The sequence below is a fragment of the Callithrix jacchus genome, chromosome 11, assembly GCF_049354715.1.
Source record: "Callithrix jacchus isolate 240 chromosome 11, calJac240_pri, whole genome shotgun sequence".
Classification (NCBI taxonomy): domain Eukaryota; kingdom Metazoa; phylum Chordata; class Mammalia; order Primates; family Cebidae; genus Callithrix; species Callithrix jacchus.
Genome location: NC_133512.1, coordinates 100,990,711 through 101,011,932, shown reverse-complemented (window position 1 = coordinate 101,011,932; position 21,222 = coordinate 100,990,711). Strand labels below are relative to the sequence as shown.

Here is a 21,222-nt window from a genome sequence, read left to right as displayed (position 1 = left end):
CATTTCAGTGGTTTCTCAAAGCCTACAGAATATAATTCACACTTATTGCATGATGTTTGTCTTGCTCAAGACTAACCTGTGAGGTCTTGAGTCAAAGATAACTAGGTTCAAACAAGATAGGTATCCAATATAGATTTGTTGAAAGAAAAATGAGAGTATTCAAAACAGAATCAAATGAATGAGATTTTTCAGTTTTCCCTTGGCATTCCTTTTTGTTCATCTTTTCTGTAGATTCAGTGATCACCACCCTCCACACATCCACTGTGCAATCATTCTATCCCATATGCCAAGTATACAAAAACAACACAACTCTTAGGTCCACCCTCACAGGGTTAATAACTCATGGTAGAGTCAGACATTAAACAAGTGAATGCACAGATGAATGTGGAATTACTAATTATCATAATTGCTTCAAAAAGAGAAAAAAAGAAAAGAATTGTGTTCCCTGAAAAGAGAGGGAGGCAGACTAAGTTTAGTGTGAGTGATGGTGAACTCAGAGAAGGACTCTCCTCCTGAGATCTGATGTAGGACATGATCAGTTATCCAAGAGAAAATGGGAGAAGAGCGCTTTAGGCAGCGAGAACAAGTGTGATTTGCGGTTGCTGTTTTTAAGATTCTGTTTGTTTTGTTTGATTCCTTCTTGAAGACACTATACATTCCCATATTTATACTTTAATGTGATATTGACGCTGTTGCCTGGAGTGCTCTTGTGCTTATCATATCATGATTTTTTAAAGCATTAAAAGTGTTCTTACCCCTTCAAGCAGAACTTACCTTGTCTCCTCCCTTTATTCACTCCTTTCAATTATGATTATCCGATTGCTTATGGATAACTGGGTAATTTCTTTTTAGAAAAGCCTTCTACAAGTAGATATAACTTCTTTTATTTTACTCAATAGTAACTCCTCTGTATTACTGAAGACATAAGGAGAACCGAAATCAGATATTGGGAGACAAAGGGAAATATTTTTCAAGTCACCACTTCAAAGGATAGTATGTGTGTCAAAATCTAAATATGTTTAAGAAAGATATGGTTAAATAAATTAATTACAGATTAACAAGTTAAATGAATGCTCTTTTAATATAGATCCTTACATTTTTGAAGATAAATTTATACCCAGGGCACTAAATATTTTTCAACTTATTTTCTTTATTCATTGGAAACAAAAAGTTGATTTGGATTAGTTAGAATTAAAACCTCTTATGACAGTCTTTATATAGAAATTTTAATAGAATCATGTCTAGATAGAAAATAACACTGTTTACATTAAACTTCCACTTTCATTACAATAAACTTGGCAAAATACCACATTTTCTCTTGTTGTGGGTTTCCATTATTTGAATGTTACTAAAGCCCAACTCCTAAGAATCCCAGTAGTATTCTGTTCTCACACTGCTAATAGAGACAGCTATGCCTTCATAATGCATAAAGCAAAGAGATTTAATGGGCTCACAGTTCCACATGGCTGGGGAGCCTCATAATCATGGTGGAAGACAGAAGAGGAGCAAAGTCATGTCTTACATGGTGGCAGACAAGGGATCCTGTGCAGGGGAACTCCCCTTTATAAACCCTTTAGATTTCATGAGACTTACTCATTATCATGAGAACAGCACAGGAAAGACTGGCCCCTATGATTCAATTACCTCCAACTGGGTCCCTCCCAGTGGGAATTGTGGGAGCTACAATTCAAGTTGCAATTTGGGTGGGGACACAGCTAAACCATATCAATCTCTACAAAGCCCAACAAAGTTGGCTCCTAGCCCATCTGCAGTCTCTCTGACCACTTTCCTTCCTGTTTACCTCATGCTTCTGCTCCATCCTCAATGGCCTCCTGGGACCCTTGAACATACCCACCTCGTTCCTGCTCCTGAGCCTTCTGAAGTGAGTTTGTTGTGCTAGAATTACTATTCCACAGATATCAGATAACCCTATGGCTTGTTATCTCTTTCCATTAAGTCCTGTTAAAAACGATACCTTATCAAGGCCTTCTAAAATCTCTAATTTAAGGGATATTTATCCATCCACTCAAATCCCTCATCTTCCTATCATGCCCTGTTTTTCCTATGATTAACACCATCTGAAATACTGTGTATTTTTTTATATTTACTATAACATAAAATTCTATGTTGTTCACTGTTGTCCCCCAACTGTAGGTACTCTATAAATCATCATTGAAGGAAATGGATATAATTTGTGCACTCAGCATCACTGGGTATTTATTCTTAATACTATTTAATTTTCAAACCTTATAAAATCAATATACGTTAGTTGAAGAACATTTCCAAACTGTGGGAAACAGAAGACAATGAAGGTCAACAATTATCTACCAATCAATTTGGTACAATGACTGAAATTTTGGGTTACATATTCTTTCAGTCATTTCTTTACCTATAAATATCAATTTCATAAAATGAAGACCATGTTATAAATAGTTTTATTGACTACTTTTTTAACCTATCATACCATAAACATCTGTCAACTGACTAAAGATTTTTTTATAGCTTCACTCTTACTGGCTCTCTAGTGCTCCATGGTTCACTCTGCACCTCTTGAATGTATGGCCTAATCTGATGTGACTTAAGCAAAGCACACTGGGAAGATGCTTACCTACAGCACTTAGTTATTTCAAGTTAAATGGGTTAAGTAGTCTAAGAAATAGATTTGATTGTCAGTAAGTACATTGCTTGTTGTTGAATACTAACTTTCAGTTAACCAGTTAAAGAAACTAGAGCGTAAAAAATGCATTTATCAGTGGACCAATAAATTATAATTCAAATAAGCCCTGCCCATAGGAAGGTTGTCAATCAAAGCTTTAAGAGTATTCAAGTTCATTTAGTCATATTGCAATTGGCCTTGACAGTCTTCAGGTTATTGGTTTATTAAAAGTTCTAGGTAGGTCTGCCTTCTTATGAGACTGCAGAATTTGAGTTAAAAAAAAGGAAAGACTACTGTTGATACCATGTTAGACATTAAAACATTTGCCTAGCTCATGGATGCTGATTCAGTTTTTGAATACTATTTATTTCTTTTTGTTGCATTTGTTGCATGAAGTTATGAAACTAAAAATTCCATTTATTTTCCAGATTACACCAAGGGTAAAAATTGATTTTTATTATTTTGTGTTGTAGAGTTTTTTTCTTTTAAATTAGAAGATCAACTTCGAGGAGACAAAAGCTTAATTAAAAAAAAAAAACCCTCACAAATCTATTTCATTTCTAGTATATTACAGTTCAGTAGATAATTTGAAACTGATTCATCTGTTATACCATCTGTCGGAAATATGCTGCAGCTGTTAAATGTCCAGCAAAATTTGAACTACATCTCGAAGTAATTTGCCCTTGGTACATGCAGATCACACAATTCTTTATTTGATTTACAACCAAGATTCCTCTAAACGTGACTGATTTTCTAGCTATACTACTTTTATTTCATTATTATTTTTAAATACAGCTATTAGACAAACAATAAAGAAAATGAAAGAAATCTGAATTAATGTTTAGGATAAAAAAATTGAATTTATTCATTGTCATAAGCTATTAATATTGCATTTATCATGTTCGATATTTTTCAAAACATATGAAGAATTTCTATGTTTTGAAAAATATCAAACACGATAAATGCAATATTGTGTTCAATATTGCATTTTGGGAATATAAAGACATTCCCTACCTCAAGAGAGGATTATCAGCAAAGAGATCAACATATAAACAAATATTGATCATAATAGATTTTCAGTGATACAGAATGAAAATGTTACATTAGGAACACCAAAATCTTATGTTCTTCTGAAGACTAAAAATAGATGTAAAAGAGCTAATTCACAATAGTCAATAGCTTCAAGTCTCCAAAAACTCATTTGCTAGAGCCAAGATATTTTAAAAGTTCTAAGGTCATATACTGTACTGATGAGTTAGACAAACCCTCTGTGTAATTCAGGGATTCCAAATTACAAGTCATTTTAAGTTGTTGAAGACCCCAGATGATTTTTCTTTTGTGGGATACAGTGAAGAAGATCTATGTATAATATCATGGAATGAAATCATTTTTCTTTTGCAATGCGGATTTTTAAAAAATTTTTTGTCCCTTTACTTAAAATTTTTTAAATAAATTTCATTGTACAATTTACAAGGCAAATCATTTATTTTATATATATATATATATATATATATATATATATATATATATATATATTATTGTGTTTTAGGTACATGTGAAGAACATGCAGTATTGTTGCATAGGTACATACATGGCAATGTGGTTTGCTGCCTTCCTCCCTATCACCTATATCTGGTATTTCTCCCTATGTTATTCCTCCCCAACTCCCCACCCCCCACTGTCCCTCCCTAGGTCCCCCCCACAGACCTCAGTGTGTGATGCTCCCCTCCCTGTGTCCGTGTGTTCTCATTGTTCAACACCCGCCTATGAGTAAGAACACTCAATGCAGATTTTAAAATGGAAAATATAAACATGCAGGTTAGAAGCTAAATAGGTGAAGTGAATACATCTCAATAGTCAATACTAGGAAGTACTTTGCCTTCTGGCTTTTAGGTGGATTTATTTTTTATCATTGTCAGTCATTCATTGATTCAACGACTCTCTGCAAGGTTGTGTTGTGCTGCGTGTCAGATGTTTAGGCTCTGGGAATGCAGAGTGGACAAGTCAGGTACCTGCTTTCATCTTGTGGTATTTACAGTGCAATCAATAAGAAAAATAATAAATTAAAAAACAAGATAATTTCAGATTGTAGTGGGTGCTATGAAACAAAACAGAACAGTGTGATAGAATAGCAAGCAATGTCTCAAGAGAATGAAGACAGAAACTGAGTCAGTTAATTTGGATGAGCTGGTCAGAAAAAGTGAAGGTAGTATTTGAGTCAGAATCATAGTAGAAAGGAACCAGCTCTTTTAGACCTGGTAGAAAGAATTTTAGCTTGAAAGCAGAGAGAATGGAAAGGCCTTTGAGCAAGGATATGCTTGGTGTGTCTGAAAAAGAGAGGACAGTGAATCTAGAGCTTAGTGATCCAGAGAAAGAGTGAAATAAAATAGCACCAGAGATATCTTCAAGGCCAGACCATCTCGGGCCCATAGAGCTTGGATTTTATACTAAATAAGAGGGGAAGCCACCAGGAAGTTGTCAGGACATGGCAGAATCTGATGCCCAGTTTTTAAAAACCCATCTGGTAACTATAAAGAAAATGGATTGTAAGGAGATAAAGACTGAAACGGGAAATAAGTGCTCAAAAAATATTTATTGAATGAATAAATGAAACAAAGTTGATGTATTTTGCTGAGTGTATTCAATGTAGACATATCCATTAAATTGCTGATTATATTTGGGTTTCTCTGAGAACATCTATTGAAAACTGTAGAAACCTCTTTCAGTTAAAAGGTGTGGGTCTAATGTGGCACACGAAATATTGAAATTGCTGCAATATTATTACATAGGGTAACATTTCGTTTAAATTCTTAGTATCAAAATGAGAGGTAGTGAGAACAATTTGACAATTTCAATATTATTAGTTCTGTGTAGCCCAATGCAACATATATGGATTTTACCTGAAGTCACTATAGAGGCCATTTGTCCCAGAAAACTAGACTTCAAAAGCGTAGGCCTAATAATCATGTACAATTTTGTTTTTGTCCTGACTTTAACATACTATGAGATCTGAAGGCTCCTCATCTATAAAATGGTAATAACACCCATCTCAATGGGTTACTGTGATAACTCAATGAGATGACCCACTCAAAATATTTACGTGCTTATTACGTAAATAGTCAACAAATGATTGCTATTACTATCCATTGATTTGTTGATAGTGGTTTAATGATCTCTGCCATCTGTATATTCATCATGGCCCAAATTGGAAGGATTGAGATGGGAGGAGAGAAGGCTGCCTCATTTGTGCTTACCACTATACTATGGTAGCACATTGAGCTTTGTCTCATTAAATAGAAAATCAAATAAAAGAGTAAATGGAGTCACCTCCATCTGATAGGAAACAAAGAAATAGTGAAAAGAAAAATGGAGGGCAGATGAATTTATTTTATTCACTTAGGATTTGTCACTGTGTGTCAGATGAGGTGTACCAATCAGTTGATTTCATTCCAATTCCATTATCTTTAGCTTTTTCCTAAATTAGCATTTAATGACAAACTAATTGTACTTCTCTTTATGGACACTCTCTCTGATAAATTCTTATTATCATAGAACTTATTCATAGACTCTATGAGAAAATAATTAATTCTCAATGCGATTATATAATGTTTTAGCAATGACCCAAAACTTTTATATTTTATTTGCAAGGTTAGCTACCTCTGCCATGCAGAATCTAATATAAATAATAAAAATTCTCTAATATAAAATTAAATGCAAAAAATGAGGCTATATTTGCATGGGAATTTCTTTTTTTTTTTTTTTTCCTGCCTCAGGTTTATTTGTACAAATAGCACAGGAGGACCCCAGCCCCATGCAGATGGCAGCCCCAGGGGAGTTACACCAGTCTTTCTGTCCTCACATTGGCAGACAAAGATATCTATTCTGAAGCCTTTGTAGGGGCCTGGGCACCTTTGAGAGCCTGAGCTGGAACTGAAACTGGAGCTGAAGCCTGGGCCTTGGTTTGATCCTTGGCCTTGGCCTTGACCTTGACCTTTGGCCGGCAGATCCTGAGCCCCTTGGCAATGCGTGCCCGAGCACGCTTCCCAAGCTTGGGGTGGGCAATGTACGCAAGTCGATCGAGCTTGCGGCTGACACCCTTTGGGATCTTGGGCTTAACCTCCTTGGGCTTTACGAGGGCCTTGATGGCCTCGGCACGTGCACTCATGGCCTTGGCATTGTTGACCTGCATCTTCTTTAGGCCCTTCTTGTTGTGCTTCTTGGCAAAGTTCCTCAGGAACTTGGGGTCCACCCCCTTTAGAGACTCGTATCTTTGTGATTGGGGTTTCTTGATACCATTTCTGTGCCATTTTCGGGACTGGTTGTGTGTGGTGTGGTTCTTGGACTTGGCCATGTCTGCACCCAAGCCGCGGTTCCCGAAGCTCCTAGGCTGCATGGGAATTTCTATGATAAATCAGTAAGTGAAAAAATATGTTGAAGACCAGACGGTAAATGATTTTTTTTTGTTTATTTGTGTGTATATCTAAATATATGTGATGTTAAATGCATCTGTGTGTGTATATGTACTATGAAGACTAGTAAAAGTGATGAATTCTGTGGATTACTAGGTTTCTTTATCTATATTGTTTGAAATTGTACAGAAGCAAGAGAAAGACGTATCTTATTTTCAATAGCTAAAAGTAGTCCAGGGAAGCTGGAACAAGAGATACACAAAAGCAATGTATGAACCATAAATATGAGAGAAAACTATATTGTAATTGAAGATATATAAAATAGATTGAGTTGCTATGATTGAGTTGATGGGTTTTTTGCCCTAAGAAGGAACATACATTTTTGTAGCATACTTTTATAACTCTGATTGTTTAACCATTTATTTTCATTGTTGTGATTTAAAAATCTAGAACAACTGAGTCAAAACAGGAAAAAAAAACTTTTGAAATAATAAAAAAAAAAATAAGGAAACTGTGGATAAGATAGGTTTAAACAAGTTGCCCAGGTTTACGTTGCCAGGAATAAAATCTAAATAATTTGACTCTAAGGAGCATGCTGCTACTTCTGAAAGTCATGCCTTTCACCAAAAAGTATTTATTACACAAAGTTAAGTTAAAAAATATTGGCCCTTAAGTGTGTCTAAAAAATCATTTTAAAAATTACAAGAGAATATAATATTCTGTTTCCTGTACTTTCTGTGTTATTAAAGAAAAATGTGATAGGTGAAAATTAGAAAATGTAAATTATAAATTAAATTTAAAAAAATTGGGCTTGCATGCATCAGGAGTAATTGAAGAAGCTTCGGCCAAACCTCCAACAAACTTGCATTCTGCTTCCCATCCTGCCTTGCTTCTTATGACTAAAACTATCTTGAATTACAAGCTAAATAACAAGCTCTTCTCTGGTTTCCCAGGTGGCACAGCAGTTCCTCCAAGAGGTCTTTTGTCTTCTCCCTGATGTCTATTTCAGGGTCTGGTGTCCCATCTCTGTGATCCAGGACTGCACCCTGAGTGTCCCCATGCTGTCTGCCCACCTACGTTTCTGATCGTTATTGCATTCACTAGAAACCCTGAATTGGACATCAGGAGGAAGATAAAAGACCTCTTGGAGGAACTGCTGTGCTACTGATGATGGAAAGGAATAGCCATACAACTTGATGCAGGGTAAATGTACAGGCAAAGGTAGAGTAGCTCCAACTTCAGAAGGTGGAAGTTGAATATATATGTAAGATGACCGAGTGATGTGTTCAACCCAGAATGTGCCTTTGCCATGCCTTTTTTCCTAATATAAAAATAAGGATGTTATTGCTAGAATTTCTGTTCAGCTAGCACTGCTCTGTTCTTGAGCCATTTGTTGATTTTAGTTGTTTTCCTCCATTCGGCTTATGTTACCAAATGGGTCATAAAAAACATCTATTTGAAGTGTTATAGCTTAAACATATATTGTTTTGTGAAGACTTTTTAGACATTGTATTTCAGCAGAGATGCATTTGAAAACCATATTCTCGTGTCAATTGTATGCAGTCTGAAATCCTTCGATCTTGTAAACTCTTGCCAATATCCCTTGCCAATAGCCAAACCTCTGAACTATACCTTTTAGGTAAAGGGCAACAGCTATTTCATGTCTATTTGCCAATAATTTTCTCTGCTCCTGCTTGAGTTAGTACCGAATTCTTATAGCTAGTCTGCCTTAATGATTGACTGAAATCGTGTGAAAATAAAGCTCAAGGCCCATCTGCTCTTCTAGTTTTCATCCAAGATTCCCTGGAAAGGAAGTACACTGGAGACCAAATATTTGCCATAGCTGTATATGGCTGTAGTTTTGGAAGACATCCCAGTATGGGAAAATACAGTACTGGATTATTTCAAATGTTAGTTCCCTTTTTCTCTCTCTCCTTCCCTCCTTTACTATTATATAAAAATTCTAACTCTCTCTATGGATTTGCCTGATTTCGTAGTATTTAATGTCTGCAGGAGATTGAGATACGTGTTTTAGCACAACAATAAAGCAGACTTTTAGAATGGATAACGAGTAATAACCATTATTACAGTTGGAAATAAAAATAGATAGTATAATGTAATAGTATGGCAATATGCGCTTGTGTGGAGTGCTGCTACAACTATCTCTGGGAAATTTCAGATTCACTGTGGTTTATTTCTTGTTGCTTGAGGTGTTCCCCCTTTCTAAAACATCCTTCACCCTCTTTCCACCTATCTGTAGTCTCTAATTGCTTCAGATTCTATTCATTATATGTACAGCATCTGACGCTCTTAGGTAATCATCATTCATTCTGATTCCTAAATTCCTTCAATACTTGTTACACTAGATAAGAAGTTGGGAAACTTTTTCTGTAAAAGCTCAGATAGTAAATAGTTTAGTTTTGTGGGCCATATCATATCTATTGCAATATTCTACTGCTGCATGAAAACAGTCATAGAAAATACATAAATGCATGATGTGTAACTGTGCTCCAATAAAACTTTGTTTACAAAAGCAATCTGTGAGCTGGATTGGGCCTGCAGGCCATAGTCTGCTAACCCTTGGTGATTGACACTATTTTGGAGTTTTCAAAGCTTGAGAGAAACTTCGTTAAATTTACTCATATTACCTGTGTGTTACCTGTAGGAAACGGGTACACACACACACACACACACACACACACACACACACACACATATAATCTGTCCAAAGTAGTGAGAACAGCAAAATGCAGCATAATATTCTCCAGGAGAAAAGATAGTAATTGTAGCATTTTTAGCTTAATAATAAGATTATAGATTATGTTTTAATTTGGAAGAATGTGAAATTGTGAGTGCTTTACATTCTGAGCATAATTTTTCAGTCACCTTTTTAAAAACAATTTCTTATTTGCCTTGATCTTCACTAATCTCAATTTAATTCTATTATTTTGAATAATTATATATATTTTTTAAATTATTACTTTAATTTTTAAAATTTTTTAAAATTGATTTTAATTGATTTTTTAGATTAGTAAAAAAATGTAAAATTTGAGACTCTGATCAATTTGTCACAGAAGCCAATTTGTTTAATGTAATAACTCTATATTATGGTTTTATAAATGTTACATTTAAATTCTAAATTTAAATTAGCTGATGGATCATTTAAGCAATTATCAACTTATTTTAATTACATTAAATGCAATAATATATATGCATTGGATATTCCCCTTTAGAAATGTGTCATGCATTATTATCAAGTGTCGACTAGCCTGATCGAGCATGTATGGCCTAGGATAAATTTATCCTAGCGTGATCCTGTTGATTTCCCATGTGGGTTTCTTCCTCCGCTTCTTCATATTTCTACTCAAATGCTACCTGATTATTTTGTCAAAGCTTTCCTTGACAAGGCAGCATAAAATAGCAATTTTCTTCCTTTCCACCTCACTCCGAACCTCCCTGTCCACTGTTTTATATTTAATGTTCCTTCCTAGTATTAATTACCATAGCATAATATAAATTAACATTTTTTTGTTGAGACATTTCTTCCCACTAAAACATATGCTGTACAAGGGCAGGACGTTGTTAATTTCACCTTCAGCTGCACTTCAGTGCTTGGTCCAACATAGGCAATTGATGCATATTTAAATGAGTGAAATGAAAATGAGTGTATGTTAGCACATTTTTAAAATAATGGGAACATTAGAAGTAATGATTACTCCAATTAAAGGCAAAACTTATCTTGAAAATTATAAAATGTTATACTCAAATGCATCAAAAGTAAGAAAATCAATGAAATATGTTTGTGCTCACTTACAGCTAAAGAGAGAAGTAAATGTTTTCAATTAATATGAAATTCTTCACTTTAGATGATAGCTTTGTGAATTGATACTTTTAAAACAAATTTTATGTTTTTTTTCATTCTTTCGCATTTAACTTTCTGGGGAACTTATTTATATACACATGCCCTGTTTCCCAGAGGTGTTTGCAGTATAACTAAGCAAAAGAAACAATTTAAAAATATTATATGAAGATGAACTTACTCATTTTAATTTCCAATTTGTATAAAATTGAGTGGTGAGACAATATATAATAATTCATTTCTCCAGTGTCATTGGAGACTTCACTTAAGTGAATTTACAAGAAAATTAGTTTATTCTTTCTGTTGCTAAATTTTTTTTGCTTATAAATTTCTGAGAAACCATGTTTGACTATATAGAGAGAAATTTTCTGTTTTATTAAACAGTTCTAAGCATAAACGTTTGTTGAGAATTTAAGACCACCACTCTAAAAATTAAGAGTTGTGCCATGTTATAATATGAGATCATACTTCCAGACTCTTCGAGGTTCATCGGGTTTAGTACAGTCATTCATGTATTCTGCAAATGTTTTTAGAGTATGTGCCAAGTACCTTGTTCAGATCACTGAAGAGTAAGCATTAGGCCAACTATCTAAAACTTCATTTCAGCTAGCGCTTGCTGACTAATGGGAGAGAAAGGCAGCAAAACAATTAAATCAGTAACAACATAAGATGTCAGTTGGTGCTAAGTGTTATGGTGGAAAATCGAGCAGGCTGTGTGTACAGAGGCTGATGGCAACAAAATGCTGGGTGAACTAGCAAAGCACATCTGCAATGGCAAAGGTTACAAGAGAGGATACTTGGAATAGTCTTTGCAAAGGCTTACAGCAGAGGCAGCCTTGTTTTTAAAGGAAGAGGAAGGAGGCCATTGTGGCTAGACAGGTCAAGGACATGGGGAAAGACATGAGAGGAGTGCTGTGGCCATCATAGCCCACTGGGTGGCCGGGTGGTGACAGGGGGACTTCAACCAGTATGAACAGTATGCCAAGTTGAGAGCAGGAGCCTGAGAACATTTGAGTATAGCAGCCACCTGTTCACTTACAGTTTAAAAAGTGTTTCTTCAGTGCTGCAGGTGGAAGAACTGCAGCAGAATAAGAGGGGATGCAGGAAGATCACACGGTCTTTTGTGACAGTGATCTCTGGAAGCTGTGTGTGCCTCTTCTGTAGCTATGGAGTTGAAGCGAGGCAGTAGGATTTGGAACATTCTGGCAATCAGAGGACGTAGCCCTCCATGCCGTCTCCCAGAGAGGGAGGGTAGACTCAGAGAGTCCCAGCCACGCTAACATTAGGAACACTTATGCATTAGCAAAATGAGAAAGATCCGTCAAAGGAATCAGAGAGCAAGCAGCTAATGAGAAAAAAGAAAAAAAAAGTGTTAATGACATTATAAAAGCCAAGTGCAGAAAGTGTTACAAATAGAATTGAGCTATCGCTGGTTCCAGTGCAGTTGACTGGTTGAGTATGATGGAAACTGATTAACTTTTCTGGCAGTAATAATTTTCAAGTTGATGATTATTGTGTGTTCCCTTGCTGATGTCTAGTTATTTCTTCTAGTAAGAACATGTAACATGAGATCTGCCTTGATAAGTGTGCAGTATTATCTAGAGTTACAATATTGCAAATGAGATCTCCAGAACGTAGTCATCTCGCATAACTGAAACATTGTACATGTTGGTTAGCAATTTCCCATTCTTGGTCTCTTAGCTTTGGTAGGAGTCCTCTTTGTCTTTCCTCCCCCAACCTCAGTGACTCTAGTGCCCTGTTCCTGTAATGTATAAATACTTGAAGATTTCCAGGAGATGCCAGACACCAAAGCTTGTTACAGGATTTGCTTATGATTCTCAGACAGCAAATCTGAGTTGAGGTCCTTCAGAGTCATGTACTTTGCTGTGGTTTTCCTCCTAAAATTAGAGGGTTCTATAAACTGGTCCTGTATTTTACTATGTTTAGCATAACAGAATTGCCTAAGTTCGTTTGCTAAATGTTGTTTCAAAGATTTATAAAAGACATGCCAGATTCAAGGATTATTTTAACCAACACATACACAGAAATATTTATTGAGTCTCTCTCTCTCTGTCTTTTGTTTTTAGAAAAATGTGATGAGCCCCTTGTCTCTGGACTCCCCCATGTGTCTTTCAGCAGCTCCTCCTCCATGTCTGGTAGCTATTCTCCCGGCTATGCCAAGATAAACAAGCGAGGAGGTAAGCCAACTTTTGATTCTTTTATCAATAATCGTGTTAAATAAGAGCATGTTATATTTATAACTGTATATGTATATATAACATATATGTCATATATGTATATTCTTGCCACTCCTATTAAAAAAAATATCCTTAGATACCACGAACCTCTCATGTAATCTCTGTTGGGGAATAACAGAAAAATTTAGGCTGGAAGTTAGAGATAGTAAGTCAAAATGGAAGACATTTTGTAGTTGCCTGAAATAATAAAGTCAAAATGGCATAAACACTTACAGTTAAAATTCCTATAAAATGGGCTAGTGCCTGTAATATCAGCACTTTGGGAGGTCAAGAAGGATAGATCACAAGGTCAGGAGTTTGAGACCAACATGATGAAACCCCATCTCTACTAAAGATAGACAAAATTAGCTGGGCCCAGTGGTGGGTGCCTGTAATCCCAGCTATGCTGGAGGCTGAGGCAGGAGAATCTCTTAAACCCTGGAGGTGGAGGTTGCAGTGAGCCAAGCACTCCAGCCTGGGCGACAGGGTGAGACTCCACCTCAAAAAAATTTCTGTTAATCAAAAATCACTTAAAGATGTAAAAGAGTTTACTCCTAAAATACATACACTGTATTAAAAAGAGCACTTTGTATCTACTGTATATCAATGTAAAAACTTAGTTCCTATTAAAGATGCAAATGGCCTTTTAATTTTTCCTCCGGGACCCAGAATATAGCTCTATTATAAAATCTGTGTAAAAATAGCTAGATGTGTTCAACTACAACTTGAGTTCTTGACCTTAAATCATGGTATTCGTTAGTAACCGGCAGTTTCAAATTTTATAGCAATTCATTCAGAGTAAAAGAACATAATTAGGCCGGGCATGGTGGCTCACGCCTGTAATCCCAGCACTTTGGGAGGCTGATGCCGGTGGATCATGAGGTCAAAAGATTGAGACCATCCTGGTCAACATGGTGAAACCCCATCTCTACTAAAAATGCAAAAAATTAGCTGGGCATGGTGGCGCGTGCCTGTAATCCCAGCTACTCAGGAGGCTGAGGCAGGAGAATTGCCTGAACCCAGGAGGCGGAGGTTGTGGTGAGCCGAGATCGCGCCATTGCACTCCAGCCTGGGTAACAAGAGCGAAACTCTGTCTCAAAAAAAAAAAAAAAAAAAAAAAAAAAAGAACATGATTAAGGACAGCGGCAAAAACTCTTTTTCTTCAAAGGAGCACTGGTAGAACTACTGGTGAATAGCAACTTAAAAAGGAAGGAAACAATATTATCTTAGGTAAATATGAGTCAACAAACAAAGACCATGATATTTTATTCAGTAAAACAGTAATGATGGTTGACAGGGGCTTGGGTGGAGAGGGAGAAAAAATAGAGATAGTTGTTAAAAGGTACAAAGTTTTAGTTAGATGATATAAATAAGTTTTGGATATCCATTGTATAGCATGGTGACTATAGTTAATAATGTGTTGCCATGGATACAGGGAGGTGAGCATCACACACTGACCTCTGTTGGTGGGGGCTAGGGGAGGGACAGTGGTGGGGGACAGGTTGGGAGGGATAACGTGGAAAGAAATGCCAAATATAGGTTACCAGGGGATGGAGGCAGCAAGCCACATTCCATGTATGTAACTGTGCAACATGCTGGATGATCAACAATCCTGCATAATCCCAGAACCTAAAGTGCGATACATAATAATAATAATATGTTGCATGCTTGAGAATTGTTAAAATAACAGCGTTTAAGTGGTCTCGCCCTTTATAAAAAATAATTGTGTCGTCATGGATATATTATTGAGTTAATTATTTTACAATACATATCTCAAAACACCATGTAGAAAACAATAAATATATAATTTTTTTGTGATTGCACCTTAGTAAAGCTAAAAGGAAAATAAAAAACGTGAAATCATAAAATAAATCTTGAATCAACCAATTCTAGAAATAAAAAAATAAAAGGGAAAGGATACAAGGGAAGAAGAGAGGGAAGGAGAAAGGGAGAGAGGGAGGGAGGGAGGAAGGAAGGAAGGAAGGGAGGGAGGAGGGAGGGAGGGAAGGAGAGAGAAAGGACTATAACAAAGATGAAAAAAGAGAGCAGGAGGAAACTCAAAATAAAAACGAGGAGATACTAAAGAGGGGAAGAAAAAATATTGCATCAGTAAAGAAAGGCATATCAGGTTTAGGAAGACCAAAAGCCGAGAAGAATATAGATTAGAAAAAGCTGGCCTAGTATATACAGAATAATATAAGGTATTCACAGAAGGATGAAGCGGTCTCAATCAGTAAAAAGACTTTGTGAAAGAGTGATATACAAGCAAAGGTAGAGGAACATAACAAAAATGCAGTTTTAATGTAATATTAGTATAAATTAGCTCATTTTTATAATGATATTCATCAGGCAATGGACATGAAAGTATTGTTTTATAAGTTATCAAAAGTTCTGCCTAAAGATAATAAAAATTTAAATTTATTTCTCTCTTGTAAAAGTCATTGGAAACAACTATAAAACAATGAATATAGACAGAAAAACATGACGCAACGGACTGTCCATACCCAAATGATAATTACAATACAGACCGTCGAGTATTAGAAAATCTAGAACAAAATATAAAAAAGAGATACCATATAAATTTAGGTGCCAAGAGAATGTATTTTTCCCTAAAATAAGTGCCATCACACCAAGAGACCTAAAGCAACTGAAACGAATGGAAGCAGAGTCAGAAAATGCTACTTTCCAAAGTTTTGAGGGAAGATATGACTGAAGAATATGACAGTAAATCTGGGCAAGTCAGGTTCTGTCATGCCTACAGCACTTCAGGAATACAAATGATATAATCGAGTCAACAATGAAAAAACAAAGTGCTCAATAAAGAAATTGTGGCCAAGTGACTGGTGTTGAGTAAGAAAATTTTTTTTTCTTTCTTTTAAAATTGTATTTTGGGCTCTGGGGTATATGTACACCTCTTACATAGGTACTTACATGCCATGGTGGTTTGCTGTCTCCATCCACGCTCCCCACCACTGACACCTGTATCAGGCATTTCTCCCGGTGTTATCCCTCCCCATCTTCCCACTGTTCCTCCCCTTCCTTTCCCTCTACCCCCTGACCTAGCCCCGTGAGTGTTGTTCCCTTCCCTGTGCCCAAGTGTTCTCATTGTTCATCACCCACCTATGAATGAAAACATGCAGTGTTTGGTTTTCTGTTCTTTTGTCAGTTTGCTGAGAATGATGGTTTCTAGATTCATCCATGTCTCTATGGAGGACAGGAACCCATTATTTTTTATGGCTGCATAGTATTCCATGGTGTAGATGTGCCACATTTTCTTTATCCATCCTATCATTGATGGGCATTTTGGTTGGTCCAGGTCTTTGCTCTCATAAACAGTGCTGCAAAGAAATATGTGTGTGTGAGTCTTTATAATAGAACAATGTATAGTCCTTTGTGTATATACCCAGTAATGGGATTGCTGGGTCGAATGGAATTTCTATTTATAGATTCTTGAGGAATTTGTCTTCGATAATGGAACCGATTTCAATATAAGGCCTACTAAACATCGTAGGTGCTCTAGTTGCAGGACGGAGTATAAATGTTATAGGCACAGAAATTTTAAAGTGTTAATTGTGGGAATTAGAGAGATGTGGGTATTTTTTCTTTCTAACTTTTTAGAGCAGTAGACTACCAGATGCTGAAACTTTACATACAGATTTATTTTGCCTTTGACTTTTTTACGGGAATTAATACCTTTTATGAAAAAAAATACTTTTTTTGCTCTCATTTAATTCTAGAAAAGTTTAATTATTTTTTACTTGTTTCAACATAATAAAAGATACCACATTACATCATTTAGAACTACTTATGTATATACTCATATACAGAGAGAGTGAGATATCTCATATTAAGCTTCTAAAATGTTAATCCAGCCATCATGCTGGACTGACTTTTGTTTTTTTAGTAGAGGTAGGGTTGTGCCATGTTGGCCAGGCTGGACAACAAAATATTTTATTCCACTACAAAGTTCATATGCAAATATGCTTGGGAGAAGAGTCATGTTGGGTAAAACATATAATAAGATATTCATGGTTAATAGCCTGTATTGAGAGAAAGGAAATTTCTTTTTTAAGTATAGCATGATGTTACCTATCTGGAAGATAAAAAGAAGACCGAGAATTCCAAACAAAATGTTGGAGATGTATTTTCTTAATTTGCAAGTGGCAAGGGTCATCTGTTACAGACACCTTATACGCATCTGAGAGTGAGAAGATAATATACTAACAGAACAATACAAGAATTTAACCTACTAATTATACATATGTAGAAAAGAACAAATTCAGTGGAATATTATGTTGACAAACATTGACTTCAAGTTTTATTATTTACTTAAATGATACTCCTAAAATACATTTTGGAGAGAGGGTTTATAAATGCATAGAAAAGCACAGTATAAGTGAAATATTTGGATAACAGAGTGTCACATATTTATAAAATCGAATTTAGGTTATGAGTCTCCATAATCCAAATCCATCTGCTACAATCTTGATGTCAGGGACCAATACATGGCAAAGGTTGGGGAAAATGTGACGTTAAAAATGAAAAATCCATGTGTAATTCTAACGTGTCTTTTGGAGCCGGCTGCTTTTAGTCTGTCGGTGCTTTTGTTGTTTTGTTTCAATGCCTTATTCCTGTGATGTGTGCTCTGAGGTATCCCCACATTTTCATCCACTGAAGACTTCCCAGTCTTGTGTCATTCTGGGTTAATAGCAGTTAGATGCGCTACTCTTTCCAAGGTTAGCACAGATACAAAACATTTGAAAGTTGGATACAGTATATTCTATAACTTATTTTCAGTATAGCATTTTACAGATTATAAACTGTTTTCATCTGTGTTCTATTTGTTTCTCAATCTTCATAACAATCTGATTAGAAAGAATGGTAAGTTAGAGATGCCAATCAATTCTTCTGCCAACTTTCAACCTTGTGCTTCATATGCCTTTTGTAGAAATCAGCCTGTTTAATAAATAGTGTTGGGAAAACTGGCTAGCCATGTGCAGAAAGCAGAAATTGGACCCCTTCCTGACACCTTACACTAAAATTAACTCCAGAGAGATTAAAGATCTACACATAAGACATAACGCCATAAAAACCCTAGAAGAAAACCAAGGCAAAACCAATTTAGGCATAGACAAAGAATTCATGGCTAAACACCAAAAGCAATGGAAACAAAGCCAAAATAGGTAAATGGGATTTAATTAAACTCCAGAGCTTCTGCACAGCAAAGGAAGCAAGCATTAGAGGAAACATGCAGCCAACAAAATGGAAAAAATTTTTGCAATCTACCCATCTGACAAAGGGCTAATATCCAGATTCTACAAAGAACTAAAACAAACAAACCCATACAAAAGTGGGCAAAGGACATGAACAGACACTTTTCAAAAGAAGACTTGTATGAGGCCAACAGACATATGAAAAAATGCTCATCATCACTGGTAATTAGAGAAATGCAAATCAAAACTACATTGAGATACCATCTCACACTGGTTAGAATAGTGATCATTAAAAAATCTGGAAACAACAGATGCTGGAGATGATGTGGAGAAATAGGAACACTTTTACACTGTTGGTGGGAGTGTAAATTAGTGCAACCATTGTTGAAGACAGTGTGGCAGTTCCTCAAGGACCTAGAAATAGAAATTCCATTTGACCCAGCAATCCCATTACTGGGTATATACCCAAAGAATTATAAATTGTTCTATCATAAAGACACATGTACACATATGTTAATTGCAGCACCATTTACAATAGTAAAGACTTGGAACCAACTCAAATGTCCATCAACGATAGACTGGATAAAGCAAATGTGGCACATATATACCATAGAATACTATGCAGTCATAAAAATCAATGAGTTTGTGTCCTTTGTAGGGACATGGATGAATCTGGAAACCATCATTCTCAGCAAACTGACGCAAGAACAGAAAACCAAACACCGCATGTTCTCACTCATAGGCAGGTGTTGAACAATGAGAACATGTGGACACAGGGAGGGTAGCATTACATGCTGCAGTCAGTTGGGGGGTCTAGGGGAGGGACCCTGGGGGGGGGTTGGGGAGGGTGGGGAGAGAGAACGTGGGGAGAAATACCAGATATAGGTGAAGGGGGGATGAAGGCAGCAAACCACTTTGCCATGTATGTACCTATGCAACAATCCTGCATGATCTGCACATGTACCCCAGAACCTAAAGTACAAAATAAAAATCAGCCCAGTGCTCCTGCCAGAGGGACAGCCATTCCACCACATGGCCCTGGTCCCCCTCCACTCCCACAGAGGCTTATGAGGTCACCTGACCTCAAGGGATGCTATTAGAATCTCTCTGCTTTGTTATGGGATATCATTTTGGGAACCCAGAGGAAAGTCGGGGAAACCATAACAGGCCATGTGAAACTAGACAGAGAGAAGAGGAAAGCAGGTGCTGGGGAAGAAGGTAAGGCATGAAGCTGGGGTATCTGCACAGAGAAGGACAAATTAACTCTGATTTCACTCACAGCCTCATTCAGGCCCCTGTTTCCAGCACATTTAACCTCTGGCTGAACTTCAGCTTGAACCTCTGAGATGTATCATTCCAGTTCTAATAGTCGCCTCCTCTTATCTGGGCTCATTGGAGTAAGTTTCTTTTCCTAGTTATTAAATAACTTTTGGTTATAAAGAAAACACAAACAAAAGCTGGTGATTTTCCCCTGGAAATTCAAATAAGACATATAGAAACCCAAAAATACATCATTAGTTTCTAAAGTGGCATAGCTAGGAAACATTGGCACAGGGAGAGGGACACAAATCCATGTCTTCTGCTGAAATATGACACTTTTTATATGTGATTATACCTGGTGAGGCAATATCAGCGCTGCCTTTTTTCATTAGCCCAGTGATGGGGCTAAAATGAGTTTGAAGGTTTGGGTCGTTAGATTTATTTTTGCTTTTAGAGCCAGAGAAACCCAAACTTGTAATCTCAGCATTTCCCAACTGATGTAGATATTGAATAATTTTCTTTCTTTTCACCTTCCCGCCACTTATTTGTACTTAGTAGATCCTTCTAAGAATCTTATTTGTTGCTTTCTCAAAGATGTTTTCTCTTACGTATTTTCCCTGAGTAATTTCTCCCATTTTAATAATGATTCATTTTCTCTATCAAACCAGAGGGCAGCAGGCTGTGGTGGTGACGTTGTTTTCACATTAGTTGTCTTTTACTTCATTCTTCAGGGAAGACAGACTGCACTTGCAGGCCACATGATTAATAACCACTTATCAAAGGAATATGAGAATAACAGATATTTGGAGAGACTGCTAGAAGAGAGAGATCTCTCTTGAAGTCCCTACTTGTATCTTAAAGAGAATTATAGTCCTTAACTTTCCTTAAAAGATACCACTTTATACTAAAATGATTTATAATCCTTTTGGTATATACCCAGTAATGGGATTGCTGAGTCAAACGGTATTTCTGGATCTAGATCCTTGAGGAATCACCACACTGTCTTCCACAATGGTTGAACTAGTTTACCTTCCCACCAACAGTGTAAAAGTGTTCCTATTTCTCCACATCCTCCCCAGCATCTGTTGTTTCCTGACTTTTTAGTGATCACCATTCTAACTGGCATGAGATGGTATCTCATTGTGCTTTTGATTTGCATTTCTGTAATGACCAGTGATGATGAGGTTTTTGTTCATGTTTCTTGGCCACAAACCAACACAAATGCCCATCAGTGATGTACTGGATGAAGAAAATGTGACACATATACACCATGAAATACTATGCAGCCATTAAAAACGAGTTCATGTTCTTTGCAGGGACATGGATGATGCTAGAAGCCATCTTTCTCAGCAAACTAACACAGGAACAGAAAACTCAACATTGCATATTCTTACTCATAAGTGGGAGTTGAACAATGAGAACACATGGACACAGGGAAGGGAACAACATACACCAGGGCCTGTTGGGAGCCAAGGGAGGCAAGGGGAGAGAGAGCATTAGGACAAAGACCTAAAACCTAGATGACAGGTTGATGGGTGCAGCAAACCACCATGGCGCATGTATCCCTATGTAACAAACCTGCACATTC

At 36.5% G+C, this 21,222-nt stretch overlaps 1 protein-coding gene across 1 annotated transcript in view; it reads left to right on the top strand.

Annotated features, from left to right (window-relative positions):
* CNTNAP2 (contactin associated protein 2) overlaps nt 1-21,222 on the top strand; it is a 2,303,447-nt gene that overhangs the window by 613,560 nt on the left and 1,668,665 nt on the right. The window contains exon 3 of the mRNA XM_078343568.1: nt 13,012-13,122. Coding sequence (XP_078199694.1) covers nt 13,012-13,122 — 111 coding nt within the window. The remainder of the gene's footprint in view (nt 1-13,011; nt 13,123-21,222) is intronic.